Source organism: Aaosphaeria arxii (assembly GCF_010015735.1).
Source record: "Aaosphaeria arxii CBS 175.79 unplaced genomic scaffold BU24scaffold_5, whole genome shotgun sequence".
NCBI lineage: Eukaryota > Fungi > Ascomycota > Dothideomycetes > Pleosporales > Aaosphaeria > Aaosphaeria arxii.
The window spans coordinates 504,473-520,894 of NW_022983478.1; the positions used below are offsets into that span (position 1 = coordinate 504,473).

At 48.6% G+C, this 16,422-nt stretch overlaps 6 protein-coding genes across 6 annotated transcripts; 4 read left to right on the forward strand and 2 right to left on the reverse strand.

Moving 5' to 3' along the window:
- Positions 1-316: 316 nt before the first annotated feature.
- Positions 317-2,467, reverse strand: BU24DRAFT_423276 (putative amino acid permease). Its single transcript, XM_033528205.1, has 7 exons — positions 2,264-2,467; positions 2,023-2,207; positions 1,897-1,976; positions 1,466-1,846; positions 1,389-1,412; positions 1,016-1,338; positions 317-959 (listed from the first exon to the last, which is right to left on the reverse strand). Exons 1-7 carry the CDS (start codon positions 2,411-2,413, stop codon positions 534-536), a joined length of 1,569 nt encoding a protein of 522 aa, XP_033382622.1. The 5' UTR covers positions 2,414-2,467; the 3' UTR covers positions 317-533.
- An 811-nt stretch (positions 2,468-3,278) lies between these two features.
- BU24DRAFT_212576 (uncharacterized protein) lies at positions 3,279-4,844 on the forward strand. The gene is made up of 3 exons (XM_033521955.1): positions 3,279-3,628; positions 3,686-3,790; positions 3,842-4,844. Exons 1-3 carry the CDS (start codon positions 3,446-3,448, stop codon positions 4,676-4,678), a joined length of 1,125 nt encoding a protein of 374 aa, XP_033382623.1. The 5' UTR covers positions 3,279-3,445; the 3' UTR covers positions 4,679-4,844.
- Positions 4,845-5,519: 675 nt separating this feature from the next.
- BU24DRAFT_371013 (polysaccharide lyase family 4 protein) lies at positions 5,520-7,395 on the forward strand (the record flags this gene model as incomplete). The annotated part of the gene is made up of 4 exons (XM_033524451.1): positions 5,520-6,080; positions 6,141-6,328; positions 6,378-7,026; positions 7,084-7,395. The coding sequence occupies 4 exons, from the start codon at positions 5,520-5,522 to the stop codon at positions 7,270-7,272; spliced, it is 1,587 nt and encodes a 528-aa protein (XP_033382624.1). The 3' UTR covers positions 7,273-7,395.
- A 2,398-nt stretch (positions 7,396-9,793) lies between these two features.
- Positions 9,794-11,150, forward strand: BU24DRAFT_423280 (uncharacterized protein). Its single transcript, XM_033528206.1, has one exon. It carries the CDS (start codon positions 10,018-10,020, stop codon positions 10,858-10,860), a length of 843 nt encoding a protein of 280 aa, XP_033382625.1. The 5' UTR covers positions 9,794-10,017; the 3' UTR covers positions 10,861-11,150.
- A 182-nt stretch (positions 11,151-11,332) lies between these two features.
- Positions 11,333-12,240, reverse strand: BU24DRAFT_212600 (uncharacterized protein). The gene has a single exon (XM_033521956.1). It carries the CDS (start codon positions 12,071-12,073, stop codon positions 11,600-11,602), a length of 474 nt encoding a protein of 157 aa, XP_033382626.1. The 5' UTR covers positions 12,074-12,240; the 3' UTR covers positions 11,333-11,599.
- A 431-nt stretch (positions 12,241-12,671) lies between these two features.
- Positions 12,672-15,998, forward strand: BU24DRAFT_423283 (uncharacterized protein). The gene is made up of 5 exons (XM_033528207.1): positions 12,672-13,136; positions 13,191-13,296; positions 13,349-14,002; positions 14,052-14,101; positions 14,152-15,998. The coding sequence occupies exons 1-5, from the start codon at positions 12,847-12,849 to the stop codon at positions 15,605-15,607; spliced, it is 2,556 nt and encodes an 851-aa protein (XP_033382627.1). The 5' UTR covers positions 12,672-12,846; the 3' UTR covers positions 15,608-15,998.
- The last annotated feature ends 424 nt before the right edge of the window (positions 15,999-16,422 follow it).

Sequence of the window (16,422 nt, forward strand, 5' to 3'; positions counted from 1 at the left end):
GCACGGTGGACCAGTGGGGGGAAGCGGGATGCGGAAGCGGGCCGGCCAAGCTACCTGATTTGGGACTTTGATACTCGACCAGTCGACGAGGAGTGATCAGAGCTCTTCGATAGTCCCTTACGCTGCTCGCTGGATTTGGAGAGATTTGGCGGTGAGGTGTTGTTACCAAAGTGTCGGAAGCTCGAGCTTGTCGTTCTCGAACGGCTTGGGTCTCCACCTACGCATAGGTGGACGGAGTCAACTCCGGGCAACAGGATAGCGCCAACCGGCTGCTAGCATCATCACAGACGGAAACCATACACGGGCACACGGGGCATACAGTACTGTAGGATTCGTCGCTCATTTCTCATCTATCTTTGGAACGTCGTTTTCATATCCTTCTCGTCCGTCTTCGCACACTATCATTCCATGTACACCCCTTTCCAAGGCAATCCACAATCTATCTACAATAGCATAATCTCCATAGCAATCCATCTTCCCATACCCAGCGTGTCTCATCCAATGCACCGCACCTACCACATAATTTCCACCCATCACTCGTATCTATTAATCGGAATCTGGAACGTCTTATGCCCACTAATAAACCAATGACCCAGCGCACCGATCAGCACCGCCGCAAAGATCGGCCCCGCATAATTCATGTTATCCTTCGTGACCGGCAGCAAAGTCGGGAACGGCATCCAAAGCACAACGTAGATCAGATAGCAAAGACTGAAGATGTTGATCGGGATGCCGAAAATTCCGAGTTTGAAGGGGCCGTATGGCGGCGGCGGGCCGCGCAACTTGCGGAGGAGAATGAAGAGGATGGGGAGGAAGTAGGATATGTGGAGGGCGAGGGCTTGGAGGGATATGAGGGCGTTGAAGGCGGTGGCGGAGCCGATGTAGATTAGGGAGAGGCAGGTTACGACGAAGCCGACGAGGAGGAGGGCGTTCAATGGGAGCTTGAGGGTTGGATGAACCTGGAGAGGTTGTGTCAGAGGAGTTGAGTCTGTGCGAGGGATATGCGAGGCCTTACGTATGCGAAGAAGTTCGAGAATGGCATGCCGTTGTCGCGCGCAAATACCCATACCAATCGCGACACCGAAGCGAAGATATTGAAGAGCGCAAAGAAAGTTGTCAGTGATATGAGTGCAATCAGGGCATTGGTAGCGTGCTTGGAGCCTGTAGCACCATACAAGACGTAGATCAATGGCAGTGGTGCCAATGTGATCTCCTCGGTCAATGGACCTAGGTAGAATAGCATGACGGTCACAAAGATGAATAGCATGGTCGAGTTGACCACGCACGCCAGGATAATGCTACGAGGCACTCTCGTGCGGACCTTCTTGACCTCGTCGCCTGACCTTTTGTTAGTTCTTCTACCGCGAATGAATGCGCACTCGACTTACTCATGTGGAGGACACTGTCAAATCCTTATTACTCTGTCAGCATCATTCCCTCAAGTTACGCACCGTTATGAACTTACCGCTGACGGAGAAGGTGACTGTTAAGAGGCCCAGTCCCCAGCATATTCCAGGGTTGTTCCATCCACTCACATCGGTGACAAGAGTTTTGAAAACGAAGTCGGGAGAGCTCTTTGGGCCAAAAACAACGAGTACTACGATCATGACAATGAACAAGACGACATGCAAGATTATGCCCAGCATCTCAATCCAATTGAGCAACCTGCGGAAGAACAGGTTGAGTATGAAGGGCACGATCATTGTCGCGATCATGATCAGGGCGGTATGCCATCGCTCCGGTTCGTAGTTCTCGTAATTGAAGATCGCGAGCGAGGTAATGATGTTAGAGATGAGTGATGGTGGGCCTCCGCAAGCAAAGCACCAAGCGGCAGTGGTAATCCAACCTATGTATGTCAGCGTCTGACCCGATTTGGGTCACCTAAAGAGGATCTACCTTGGATCAATCCCCAGAATCTGGGTGCTGACGGGGCGAGATTTGCAGACCAACGATATTGGGCACCAACCGTTGGGTCACTAGACTGTGTGAGCGGCATTCATTGAAAGGGCAATAGAATCATACATAGAAGCGAGTTCGGCCAGAGAGCAGCCAACGGCAGTACAGCCTACACCAGCCAGAATTGATCCGTAGAACATAGAAACAGGTCCACCATTTGTTAGAGCAAACTGGAACGTAAAAGCAAAGGTCTGCCACGATCCAAGAATAATCACACCGAAATTGGCTACCGACGAAAGGTTGATGTAGCGCTTTCGTGATTGTTAGCAACGCACGCCGGTTCTTTTGCCAAACCATCCACACGCACCTCCAGTCCATGAAGTTGAACCCCTCCACGTTGGGTTGTCTTCTCTGCAGGGTCTGCGAGAGACTCTGATCTCTGATCACCGCCCGAGGCATTCTCGGCCTCGTCCAAAGTGGCGTTTGCTCTCACTTCTGAAAGCTCGTGCAGTCCCATTGTCGCGATAATCCCAATGATCCAAGCTGAGCGACAATACTGGGTGGGGGAAATGGCTAATGATATGAGAAAGCTCAATCAGGGACCCCGGAGCTGGTGCATGCAAGTTGTGTCAAGCGAGGCTTGCTCTTCATTCAAGATAGGGAGAAGATGTACATTGGAACCAGTCGCCTGGGTTTCTGTCGAGCGGCAAGCTCCCGTAAGAGGTTCGCACCGTGCGTGGCACATTGCGTCTGCAGCAGCAAGCCCCTTTGCAACTCTCCTAATGCATCCCGTGGCAAGCCAATAAATGTCGCAAGTTGGATGAATCTCCGTGCCGCCATCTGGACTCGCGATCCCTCCCGCGTAAACGCAGCTGCGCCGCGGGTATGGCGACTGTCACGTACTTCAAAGTGCTTCATGTTAACAACTTCTCAGTACTTCATAATACGCACTGGGCCTAGAAAGGATGCTAAAAGCTCTACAACTGGACCAAACTTCGTCGTATCTATCACATCCAAGTCATCTGCCTGCACCAGCACGCTTTGAGTGTTATCTGGGGTGATGGTGCTGTTCAGCCAAGCGAAACCCGCTTCCCCGAGCTGAGCTGTGCCTCCTCCTCGCGTCCTCCCGTGTAGCCTCCGCCAATCATGTCTACCGGTGGTCATATAAGCCAGGATGAATCGCTTAAGTTGCAGTATAAAAAATACTCTGTGCATTTTGTGGAAGTCGATGCATGGACTCGGTACGAAAAAAGAAAAGAAAAAGGCCGATGATCAAGGCAGCGCCTCTAAGCAATCATACGGTCGGGTCGTCGATCCTTTCCCACCATCTGACCCCCCCGGTCAGGGAATTCTTAGAAAGAAAAAGGAACGTCCAAGACCATCCAAGAGGCACGGAAGCTTCCTTTTGTCCCGCCGCACTCGACGGCGAGACACACATCATATCAACTCGTCGAGTCTCCTGAGTGCGCAAGCATGTAACCTGCAATACATTAACTATGACCAGCGCATTCCACTGGACTAGCTTCGAATCTCTGTTTGACTAAAGCCCATGGACTACACCAATAGCGGCCAGGGACCACGCATCGCTACGAACGGAAGAGTTGGTGTCGTTTTGGTCTCACTGTATTCATGGACCGCCGTGGCCATCGGAGTGGCTGTAACCAGATTCATCATAGGTCTGGTACACCAAATAATCTTTGGACTGGATGACTGGATGGTTCTTGCTGGAAGTGTAAGTCGTGTATGCCGTTGTTCTTCTTCTAATGGTTCCTAACGAAGGGTTGATCAGGTTGTCTACATTGGCTCCACCATCAGCTGGCAATATGCAGTCAACGGAGGCCTGGGACAACACTTCGCCAGCCTCAGTGCAAGAGAAATCTCTCTATACTTCAAAGTAAGAAGATATGACATCTCTGTGGCGCCAGCCGGTCTAACCTTTACGCAGGCGGTGTACGCAGCACAACTTCTCCACATTATGGTAATGGCACTGGCGAAGTTGTCCGGCGCATTTTTGATAAATCGCATTGCACCCCAAGCACGATACAAGAGATTTTTACTCTTCGGAAGTATCGGATTATACACAATCTACTCAATTTTCGCCTTCGCTTTCCAGTGTGGTGCTTCGGAGCCTTGGATTCTCAACCCTCCGGTCTGCAGTCAAGGCGGGCCAATGTATTCGATCATTGCACTAAATATTATCTCCGACATTCTCCTTGCAGGTTGGATCGTCCCCATTTTGCGGAACTTGAATATAGATCGGGAGAGACGTACGACAGTAGCCGTTCTTTTTGGTTCAAGAGCGATCGTGCCAATGGTGGCTGTTCCCCAAATATGGGCTGTGTGGAGGGCGAGTCGGAGCACCGATCCCACCAACGATATGTTCGAGTTAGCTCTGCTGGAACAGGCCGTAACAAGTCTGTCACTCATTCTCGCCAGTCTGCCTCGGGTCAAGAGGCTCCTTGGAGTCGCTGGAAGCGGCCTCTTGGATGCACGAATATCCGACCGCGAAGTCGTGCGATCTGCACAAAGAACAACGTCGAAAACCGATAGCATCCCTTTGAAACTACTTCCTTCGCGGTCGACGAAGTATACCACGACGGTCGTGTCGGGGACAGACAATAGCGGGAATGGTAATAAAGGCATGTCAGATTGGCACAAGTACCTGGCTATGGGAAGCAGGCATGACGATCATACGAGCACCTCAAGTCTGTTCGAGCGCCAGGCCGGGGTCATGGTACATGAAGAAGTGACTATTGAAATTGAGCGCAGGGAATCTAGCTAGCGGGTTTGGTCGTCCGAAGGGACTTGGTGCTTTGCGCACGATAACGTTTTTGTTTTTCCTAATGATACCCTAAACAGTCTTTTGATTCATCATCAATGAGCCGTTGCATAGTGATACTTCAATAAATCTCGATGATTTTTGCCCCTCCCCGACCTAGAAAAGCGACCACTAGTGTAGTCGAGGACTGTCGCCGCCCACATACATGAGCGTACTTTGATAATTTACAATATAATTGGCCTACTCATGTTTGAATGGGATAGTGGACAGGTTTACTATGTCGCATAATTGAAATTGTGTTCCATTCATGTTCAAGGGCTTTATTTAACATGATTTTGGATTGTTGGATCTGGTTTCAGCACCGCCTGGACTGTTAGTTTCACGAGATGCCTTGGAATTACTGGTTCATGAATACTTACACTGGAATCGCGCAGCTAGAACTGAATAAAATCAATCTCGGTTGGACATGACCCGAATGAGTATGCAACACTGTTGCTTCCCCACATTCTTTGTAGGATCATTCCTCCAAGATGCGGAGAGGTGGCAAGAAAATAGCCAATAAGAGGGCCGGACGATTCAAAACACCTCAAATGTCATTAAAATAGATGTCCCTCGAGGTGATCGCTTAATATGGGATTCTGAACCGGGTTTGCAATCTTTGGTTAATATCGTACCTGGAAAATCATAGCTGGAACAATTAACCTGCAATCATCCTCTGAAGAACTCAATTACACTTTCCCTAGATTGCGCAGATCCTTTGCACGTTGTACAAATAAGTGCTTTCCTCCGTTCATGTCCGCGATGTGAATACTGCACTTGTTTATTTCGGATTAATCCTTTTCAGATGCGCCTGGCAAGCTCGACACTGGCTGCGCTGGCCTTAGGTCAGTCAGTACTAGCGAAATTCGAACTACTTTCCACCAATGCTCGCTTCATCGTTGATACAGATGGCGGACTCGTCTTCGAGGTCAACAGAGCCAACGGCGACATCACTGGTCTCAAATACAACGGAGTCGAGTACCAAGGCACTGGCAAGGCTTCCGCCATCAATTCAGGCCTAGGTAGCTCAACTACCAAAGCCGAAGAGATCAACGGGTACATCAAAATCACAGTGCAGGCAAAATCTCTTCCGCTCACGCACTATTATGTCGCAAAGCCAAAGGACCCAATCATCTACATGGCGACGTACATCACGGGCGAAATTGATCCAGGCGAGCTGCGCTGGCTGGCACGCTTAAAGACATCTGAACTTCCAACCGGAGTGCATGGCGATGTGGGCGATACACGGGGTTGTGAAGCTTTTGAAGGAAAGGACACATTCAAATGTCCCAATGGGCAGACCAGATGCAAGATGTATACAAGCGATCGATTCATTGAGGACATCGTTCACGGGGTTTCTGGACCGGTATGGCTCTTCTCTCATTGTTGGTTGTCATGGCTCGAGATCATATTGACCGCCTTATAGAAAGCTTCCGTCTGGATGATTATGTCAGGCACTGCCTATGAGACTTCTGCAAGTGGGCCGTTCATGCGCGACATTAACAGTCAGACCGGAAGCAGTGATCAGGAGCTGTACTGGTACATGAATAGCGGACATGTGCGTACAGAGCCCTGGCGCTTTGGTCTTCAAGGACCATATGCGATGGCTTTCACGTAAGTCTAGAAGTAAAGTTGTATGGGAATCACCACTTACAACGCGCAGTGCTCCAAATTCCAAACCATCGGAAAGTCTTGATACATCCTTCTTTGAAAAGCTCAGCATCCAAGGCTACGTTCCCGCGAGTGGCCGCGGTTCCGTGTCTGGAAAAGCGACGGGGGTTCCGGAGAAGTTCGAGACGGTGATTCACTGGCACAATACCGGTGCTCAGTACTGGGCGAAAGCAAGCGCAGATGGAACCTACAAGTCGCCGCTAATGAAGCCTGGCGCCTACGATATGAAACTCTATAAAGGCGAATACTTGGTCGCGAACGACTCCGTCTCAGTTACTGCCGGGCAGACATCGTCGAAAAATATCGCATCCAAGGAGTCAAATCCGAGTGTTATTTGGCGCATCGGTGAATTTGATGGGCAGCCGTTTGAACTGAAGAATGGCGATAAGATTACTAGAATGCACCCTAGCGACGTCCGAATGGGAAGTTGGGGCGGCACCTTCACAGTTGGCTCCTCGCAAGCAAAGGACTTTCCGATGACGCTATGGTCCAAGGAAGGTGGCACTGCGACAGTAACATTCACCTTGACCGATGCGCAAGTGAAAGCTCATGTATTGCGAGTTGGCACGACACTCTCATTCAAGGGTGGTCGACCAAGCATCAAGATTGGCAGTTGGACTGGAAGTGACCCTGGCGCACCGGTAAGTGATCATATCACCCTTATATAAGAGCTGCGAATACTGACGACATTGATGCAGAAATTGATAGACTCTCGTGGGGTTACGAGAGGCGCCTATCGCGGCTGGGGCGATGTTTATACATGGAATGTTCCCGCGAGCGCCTTCAAGACTGGTTCCAATACTCTTACTGTCGGTGTCTTCGGGAGCGGAGATGCGAGTTGGTTGAGCGCCAATTACATTGTAGATGCTATAGAGCTGCAGGATTGATACCACCAAGGGTTGCTTCAAGGTATTAAGCACGTTCAATCTTCTCATAAGGGGCCTGCCGCACATTTATGCCTGGATGTAGAAGCCATCACAAGAAATCACTTCAAATGAACAGAAATCTCGAGTCTTCTGATTTTCAACTTAGTTGAGCCACTTGCAAACACGAAATCGCGATTATTTTCCATTTTATTCCCAGCCTTTGCACCACTGTATCTCTTTCATGATTCCAGCCTCTTCATGTGTAGATCAGTTTGTAAATTCAAGCCGTTCGTGGGGGATAACCACCGGGAACATGCCCATTGAACGATTGAATTAACTATATTGATGCTTACTATCCAATCCTGTTTTCTCAGCTCAACATGGTCAGGCTTAGGCTTGGTAGCCACGCTCCGCTTAATCCTTTTCTATCCGACTCTGTCGTGATCAACTTTGGATATCTTTCACCAGCATTTACCTTTCCCTAACAGATAATTGTCCTGGACTCATGCATGTCTACGGCAGGTTCTGCCAGCCTATTAACTATCGCTCTAGATGCTTCCCGTACAGTGCTGAGACCTTGCACTGCTATCTCCTATCCAAGCTCTTGAAATCTAAGCCAACTTTCTCTTCCCAGATGGCAGATGCGGAGATACTGTAGGAGACTGCGGACATCATACGCACTTATCAATTCCCTTCTTAATTCCTCCATCGCTGTTTTGCTACGCCATGCATCCGTGTGGATGGCGGTGGTGAGACATCAATTTTCCATCCAAGACACCATCATCACCAAGTTTACCTAAAGTAGTATCTAATCAAATTTCCATCGATTCATGCGGCTCTGGAGGCCGGTCGTATGTTTATAATTCTGTTTCGTGCCACAGGACCGGCAGGTAATACACAGACACCCTTGCGTCATCTGTCCGAATGGGGACACCATCCATTATTGTTGCGCTTATGACAAGACGGCTATCGCAGTCCACATTTCCCTCCATATCAAAGTTACAGATATAGTTCTTACAACCTAGAACATCTGTACTACGATGTCCAAGATGTAGAGGAAGCTAAGCCCAGCAAATGAAGTCCCCCAATCGACATAGCAACCACGAAATCATGGTTTTCTAAATCTAGGAAGCCTTGATTCAGAGACTTGTAGCCAGTACTTATCTCGTAATTTATCTCTCACTATTCTATGGTTTTCGTCGCTACGAGCAGGTTCAATGATCTCTTCTTGTGGATTTGTAGGTGAAGAATAATCAATGATCACAGAGAAATGTGAGTATACTGAAGTCCATCAGTCTTCCACCAACCTATCAAATGTATGATGGCAAGAATTCTGGCTGTGAACGACGTTCTCTTCGGAATCTATTAAACACTGTGCAGCCTCGATCCAGCTAGATCCAGTACTTCGTACGGAAAAGCAAGTGTGGAACGAAATGAGGGTCAGGTGAGCAGGATGACAATGCATGCTCGAGGTACAAGTGTTCTACTGGCGTGCAGCTTAGCCTATTGTTTTTATTATGACGAAATTCGAGTGGGGAAAGCAAATATTCTCGGCTTGGACGTTGAGGTTTTCACCAACTGAGGGGTCGTCGGCAATGTTCGCCGAATCTCTTCATCCCTGCCGTTGTCAAGGAATCCTCTAAGAGTAAACGTAATACTAGTCAGGAAATCAAGGAGGCTTTTCCCTACCACTTGTCACCTTGAAAAATGTAATTGAGTGCAAAGTAGGCCAGCATATCCCTAGACCTTTGCGCGCGATCTCATATGTACATATAAAAACAAAAACTTTATATCATCCTGATAATAGAGTTCACCTAGAGTCAATTTACCTTTCATAGAAGGGTCCTCTAATATATCTGTCCAATTAACCTATCAATTCGAAAGCATCAAGACCGCTTGAGAGCGATCTCTAGCTCCCGTCTTGTGCCTGGTCTGTGGTATACATTTTTACATCGCGCGACAGCCTTTGAGCTCCGCTTACAATGGTACCAAGCTCTACGAGTAGCCCAACTACCTCGTAGAATAATGCTGTTATCTGCGCCTCGTTATTCCCATGCACTGCTCTGGTTCGAACCAGTAAGACCTGTTGCTCGATGCAGACGGAACACCCGTTGTGCTTAAGGACGGGTGCCAGCAGCTTCATACCTCGTGTCAGGTTGTAAACAGGGAAGTCCCGATATGACGTGGTTGAACCGAAAGCAGGCGATGTTATTGGAGGCGGCTGTCTAACGGTACTCTACACCAAGGCTTTGTGGACTCCCTGCGCTAAAGCCCACCTGTCGGCAAACTTGACCGAGCACTCAGCTCCAATCAATCATAGCCTACCAGCCGTCGGACTCCCTCTTCGGATACGTTCTCGTACCAAGGTGATTTACATGTTAGAAGTATGCCTAAACAGCACCACTGCAGAGTCATTTTCGCTGGTGTCTATTGGAACTGACTTATTGAAGTGTGAGATAAGTCGACGAAATGCAAATCCCTGGGCAGTGACGTTTGTGTTTACCTTCATGTGATCAAAACACCTTATTATTAGTAGTACGATTCGGGGATTATCCATTTATCACAAATTCTTGAATCTGCGATATACGTGTTCCATTTAAGCATCCAACTACCCAGTGCTTTCTTCTCCTATGAACCTCGATGTTTCATCGACCATCCCCGGACATTGACGAATCCTCCCATCTACTGCCCCAAAGCCATAGAACCTTGTTGACACTCACGACGATAAGTCTCAATCAGTTGGTTTAGGCCCAATCAGATTTTGCGATGGCTGCTGTTCATAGCTTTGATGAGTCCTCCCTGGGTCTCGATTCGTGCATGGCGTCGGCCCGATCGGACTTCTTTGGCGACATCAAGGACGAAAACAGCACGCAGATAAATTGGCAAGAGCCCGATCAATCCCTAGATTTTGACGACTTGCCAGTGGCACAACTGTTCCAAGATTGCGATGGTGCCATCACACTGATTGCCGAGGAGGATTCTGTGTCTCCTTTAAAACTTGATGGCGCCGTAGGGGGACATCAACGCTATCCGAACATGGGCGACAGATTGACATTAGCCCAACTCGAGCTCGAGCCATCTACTCAGCCTGTTTCCAACCTGTTCGCAGAGCCGAGGAGGACTCCCCATGTTATCAAAACCGAGATACCCATAGAACCGCACGCGCCGTCCTCGATACCGTCCGGATCACCAACATCCCCAACGCACACCCGCAGAGCATCAGACTCCTCTACAAGCATCAGCACCGGGAGAGACCGATCGAGTCGAGAGGCTGACAGCGGGTCGAAAACCGGACATCAATCAGCCAGGGCGAAACACCTCGAGAGGAACCGGCACGCTGCGAGGAAATGTCGAAGCAAACAGAAAAAGGAGCAGGCGGAACTGGTGGAGGTGGCTAGGGAGATGGGAATGAAAAACAAGTTGTTGAAATCAGAAGCAGAGTTGTTGAAGAACGACCTGCATAGTCTGATGAATGAGGTGATCCAGCACTCTTCCTGTCCTGACTCGAGGCTATCAGCGTATGTGCAAAGAGAGGCAGACAAAATAGCGAAGCTGGGTAGCTCAAAGGAATCAAAGATTGGGATACATATAGGACGCACTGGGACGTAGCGCTAGTGACGGCGTTTGGGCATCCAGAGAAACTGCATTACTATGTAGAGTCCCTCAGGGGTTCTGGTGTGCTGTAACCCGATGGGCGTTCATTATTCATACAACCAGATCTTCCAGACTTTACATCAACGAATCGATGGCAATGATTGAATTTTCGGAAGTAAGTAGGGACGAGAAGAGCGAGGTGTACAGCGTTAAACATCATAAGATATCTTCAATTGTCTTCAAAGGCGCCATGTTTGTGTAGCGAATATAAGATGATAAAACATTCACATACGCACATGAAATATCTCGTCTGACAGTATTTCTCTAAGAACAGAGAATTGCAAAGAATGTGCAAGTAAATCATTGTCCGTAAATTTTGACATTGATAGAGATTGTCATAGCACGATTGGGCGGCTGCGCGAACATCAGTATTAGAATTATTGGGCGATGTTATGATCCTACGAGAATACACGCAGTCCTCGATGCAATGGTCAGGTGTCAGCAGTGACCGAAAGATAAGTATGTTGTCGTGCTATTGCTTTAAATTGACAGAATCTGGCAACAGCTAATATGCCGATATACCGATCCTGTCAACTAAACTTCTTGCCGACCTGACTGTCAAGGGACAGTTGTTGGCCGCCTCGCGCTCCGGTGATTCGACGTGGTGACAGGCAGCGGTAACACCTTCTATACCGACTTGCATCGGAATTTTCGTTGCGCTGGTGAAAAACTAAGCCGTGCCCACAAGGAGAATTCAATCCACGCCATTCCCCGCCTGATCAATGAATACCTGCAGTATGGCGTCAGGATCAGCCCAATCCCTGGTATCGACATCAACCTCAGGCTCACATCGAGCAGGTTTCCCAAATTCTTCATATCGACTGACCAACCAAGCACCAATTCCTGTCAATGCCCTCAGACACGATCCCTCTTGTAGTTCGACAGGACCGCAGGTATGGAACATCTTTATCTTGATCTCGTGTAGAATAGGAACCGCAATGAGGGCCTCTAACTGGAGATGTTGCATCAACTCGTCCACGGTTTTGGCCACGTATATCCCCGGTCTGTTTGTACTGAGTTTGAGTAGCTCCTCACAGTCTAAACTAAGGACGTATTTGCCGGTGGGAGGCCGTTGAGATGGTGTCGTTTGATGCTCATTACGACTTCTGGCGTTGGTAGCTCGCTCGCTTATACTGTTGGTACGATCTGGTAGGAACCGGGTACCCATATTCCGGTGATATGCCACTGCTCTGAGAAGTGATGGTGTGAAAATTGTGGTTCGGACGGTATTGGGATGGATACTGTGGAGGGTCTTAAGGGGGTAATTTCAGATAGCCCTTTGGCCAATACGTGCACCACACTTATCGAACAATGAGAGCAGGAGGTTGAGCTTTTGATGTTACTTCAATACTCTTAATTTGATTCAGAGAATTATGTGGTCATTATTGCACAACAGCGTCATAGTGACATAGCATATAACGCTGTGCTCCTCACATCAGTTAAAGGCATCATTCTTGCAAACATCGTCCTTTTCGCTCCATGCGCGCAGCTGAGTTCCAAAATCACAGTGCAACGTCGAGAAAAATCTCACAGAGTCGGACGATATCTGGACATTGGTTGCCCTCCCCTAGGTAGACGATGGCGATGCTCGGTTGTGTTGCTTTGAAGAGACCCTGGTAGTTCTGATTGGCTCGGTTTGTTATGCCCATCCCGTGGCAAATGAAGCTGCTGATTGGCCAGACGGCTGTGACAACCGCGACCAATAGATGGCGACCATTTCAGACTTCCTGTCTCCTCCCCCTCCCAATCTCTTATTCCTCTCCCTGCTTCTCGATTCTCTATTCTCAATTTTCTACTCCTCTATCTGTCTCGTTCACTTGAGTTCTTCTCATCATCGCCGTTTGGAGATTCCCTTTTCGATCCTCACTGCGCCCCACATCCAAGACGGTCACCGCTTTGACAATATTCGCCAACCCTCAAACAGTGGAGGTTTACGATGATATGAACCCCTCTCACTCTCGCAATGACGGAAAGCATACCATCGATGACGACAATGTCAATAACAATACCAAGGTCGCCATACCTCGACTTACCACGCAGAGCCACCAAGTGAAAAGTGCTCAATCACCTACCACAGGTCGGAGTTCCGCTGCTAGGTATCGCACAACGAAGGCTTGCCACAATTGTCGAAGGAGAAAGATCCGATGTTCTGGGACTACGCCATGTCGATACTGCTTGGAACAAGATGTTGAATGCGAATACCAACCAGGTCGCCGCGATCGTTTAAGGGAGTGCGTCAGCGGCCAGTAACTCAACTGCCCACGTCCCTGCTAATGGCATCAAAGTGCAACCGATCGTGTCGAGTCGCTCTCCTCCCTGCTGAGAGACCTGGCCCGCCGAGGTCTACTGGGAGAGGATGATCAAAGGAAGGTTGAAGAACTTCTTGCACCGGTAAGTTAGTTTATTACCATGCGTAGTGTCCACATCCTGATGGCATCGATAGGAAGTGGAGGATGGTGGGAAGGATGGCAGATTTGGCGGGGAAACCGCGTCGAGTTCGACACATTCTAGATTCTCTACAAATCCCAGTGAGAGGAACGCACCGGAGTCTGTTGGATCTAATGAACATGCCTACCAATTCGACGGAGATCCTGCCGGCGCACATGATTTGCCAGCCACAGGTTTGGGAGGGCAAGGACCTCGCTGGCATCAAGAATCCAAAACCTACATCTCTACTGGGAACAATGCGCCGGTCTCCGATTTCACATTCTATCTTGATGGAGACCACCTCGACATAAACGTCAACGTTGAGCACGATCTCTTGCCCCTCCCCGGAACTGCCCAGCGACTCGTCGCCGCCTATATGACCAATATCCACAATCAATTTCCTATCGTACCCAGGGAATTGCAAGAACAACTCGTCATCTACATACAGGCAGCAAAGCGTCAGGGATTTTATGAAGATATTTCGTACAATGTTCGAGCAATCCTGAACTTGATCCTGGCAATTGGAGCAAAGTTTTCCCACCTCATCCAGGCACCATTGCGCGCCGATGAGCTTGATCACAATCTCTACATGAACAGGGCAATCAAGCTGATGGAATTGCATGCAGGGGGGAGCATCCTCGTCTGCAACCCTGACCTTCTATCAGTCGAAGTAAGGAACCACGCTATCAAACTATCTTCTCCTGCTGATCTTACAACAGAGCACTGGTCTCTTGGCGTTGTACTACGTGGTGACTGGCCATGTCAATAGGTAAACATCGACGAAGCTTGGTACATACCCGACGCTGACATCTTCTGCAGATCTTGGGTCGTCATCGGCACTTCTTTACGGTGTGCTATCGCCATTGGACTGAATTTATGCAATGATGATGCCTCTACTTGCGAGGAGAATAAAACCAGTCTGGCAAGATCATGGTGGGGGTTGTACTCTATTGAATGTCTGCTGAGTTCGTTGACAGGAAGGCCAACCCTTATTGGTATTGAGAACTGTAGTTTCCAATCTCATGGACCACATTCTGGTAACATGACATCAGATGTATCGATCATGATGGAGTCGGGTCCTGGACAAAACATGACTTCCGGCACATCACACACCTCATTCCTGGACTCCCAAATCCGCGTTGGCTTCATTCTACAGAAAGCACAAGTCCTGCTGTATTCTCCCAAAGCCCAAGCTCAAACATGGGAGCAGATACAGAGCTCAATTCGCTCATTGTCATCCGAAGTAGACCGGTGGGCTCTCGCAGCTCTTCCAAACGGTGTGGTCGGACCGGACGTCTTCGACCGGAGCGTAGCAGATAGAGATGCGCTCCGCGAACAATACATACTCAGCTTTCATGTCCAGAGTGCCAAGATTCTGCTGAGCAGGCCTTGTCTCTGTCATATCAATCAACGATACCATGACACAGATCCTAATCAAAGTGAGAGATCGAATGAGTTCGACCAGGAAATGAAAAAGTACTGCTTGATAGCGGCAATTGGTGTCGCCCAACTACTTCCTGACCACATGGATTTGACTTGGCTCTATCAGAATGGTCCTTGGTGGTCTATCGTCCACAATATTATGCAAGCTGCAACAATTCTTCTACTCGAGCTGACTCTCGAACCCACATTTTTGGAGGTATTTCATGCAACCATAAGAACGAGTTTCAGAAAGCTCGTCCTACGGCTTCGGGCGATGCATGAAGAGAATATCGTGGGGAAAAATGCATATGATATCATTTTTAACATGATCAGGTCAAGCCTACCTCATGTCCAGGCTGATTTAAACGATCTATTTGAGGAAGACGAGCAACAACGGCCGATTCTTCCAAGCCCGATTGTTGGAGAAAAGCCTGTTTCGGCACCTGCTCCAATCGATTGGACATTTCATCGTCACGATACTTCAAGTAAATTTCCTCTCACTTACTCGTCAGAAATACTTTCCAATGGCTTTCCTGCTCCGGATCTAAATCGTGCGCATCTAAATCCCTGTATGGAATCCTTCTATTCTGCTGGTACATTGGGTGCAACCGCTATGGGTGCCCCGACAGGTAATTCGACAATGGGCTCCACATATGATCAGATGGATGGTTTCGGCAGGGCCACAACATCGCCACATTACCAGGAGCCTTACTTGCAAAATCTTAAACCGAATTGGCCATCAAACTTTTCGGTCTCGGCAGCACCAGTGTCTAACGAGAACATGGAGGATGATTGGAATTCGACGTTCGATCAAGCGATCGGCAATACTCTACCTCACTCCAGTCAACCTTAGATTATGGTGGCAGAACATCAACGAGGCTCGATGCCTTAATTGGGTTTGGAAATGGTGTAATTTCGATTCATTGGAATCACGACCAGGGTGGAGGTCGATGCTGAGCTGCCTCGGCTGCATCCATCTCACCGAGGAATGCGGTCAAGGCTTACGATATTCGGTCATATATAGACAACACAAACATGTTGGAGAACTGGTTTTAGACAGATTACTGTAATGCTAGGAGGATTTGTGTCATTTACTTATAACCTTGAGGGCGGGCGGGGCATTCTGATCGCAATGTTTTACTTTCGACGCCACGATACCCCATGACTTTATCCCACAGCCCATTTACAAGACAACATAGACGCAGCAGGGGGATATTATATACCACCACAAAAATTGATCACACAGGCTATGCATATTCCATTGCCGTTCAAGAAACCATATAGACATGACATCGAGTGCTTCGCTCCGTTGGCTTCGCGAAATACGATCTTTCGTCACATGTTTCAGATCAACAGCAATCCGATCAACTCAGTTAGGATCCAATACAAATCTGAGCTTTCTGCGATTCCGAGACATCGTTGCAGTTTGCCCATGCCTGAATTATGCCATCAAGATCCGTCTACCAAGCAGTTCTTCTCGAATAGCATCAACACATCCAATGGTTTTCCATCAGCATTCTGCAAACATTGTTTGAGGCGCATGCATGTACTGTATTCCCAAAGACCATTGCGACGCGGTTGAATCCGAGTCGCACACTTACAGCTTTCACACGTATGCACGCGCACGGTATGAGTCAAACATACAGCAATTTATGAGTTTACAACATT

Bases quoted from the DNA above. Each gene is read 5' to 3' on its own strand.
- BU24DRAFT_423276 (XM_033528205.1), bottom strand. From the start codon at position 2,413: ATGGGACTGCACGAGCTTTCAGAAGTGAGAGCAAACGCCACTTTGGAC. The intron at 2,208-2,263 runs GTGCGTGTGGAT...CAATCACGAAAG, and splicing joins TTCAACTTCATGGACTGGAG to CGCTACATCAACCTTTCGTC. The intron at 1,413-1,465 runs GTAAGTTCATAA...CAGAGTAATAAG, and splicing joins AGTCACCTTCTCCGTCAGCG to GATTTGACAGTGTCCTCCAC.
- BU24DRAFT_212576 (XM_033521955.1), top strand. From the start codon at position 3,446: ATGGACTACACCAATAGCGGCCAGGGACCACGCATCGCTACGAACGGA. The intron at 3,629-3,685 runs GTAAGTCGTGTA...AGGGTTGATCAG, and splicing joins GGATGGTTCTTGCTGGAAGT to GTTGTCTACATTGGCTCCAC. The intron at 3,791-3,841 runs GTAAGAAGATAT...ACCTTTACGCAG, and splicing joins AAATCTCTCTATACTTCAAA to GCGGTGTACGCAGCACAACT.
- BU24DRAFT_423280 (XM_033528206.1), top strand. From the start codon at position 10,018: ATGGCTGCTGTTCATAGCTTTGATGAGTCCTCCCTGGGTCTCGATTCG.
- BU24DRAFT_212600 (XM_033521956.1), bottom strand. From the start codon at position 12,073: ATGGGTACCCGGTTCCTACCAGATCGTACCAACAGTATAAGCGAGCGA.
- BU24DRAFT_423283 (XM_033528207.1), top strand. From the start codon at position 12,847: ATGAACCCCTCTCACTCTCGCAATGACGGAAAGCATACCATCGATGAC. The intron at 13,137-13,190 runs GTGCGTCAGCGG...ATGGCATCAAAG, and splicing joins CGCCGCGATCGTTTAAGGGA to TGCAACCGATCGTGTCGAGT. The intron at 14,102-14,151 runs GTAAACATCGAC...CATCTTCTGCAG, and splicing joins GTGACTGGCCATGTCAATAG to ATCTTGGGTCGTCATCGGCA.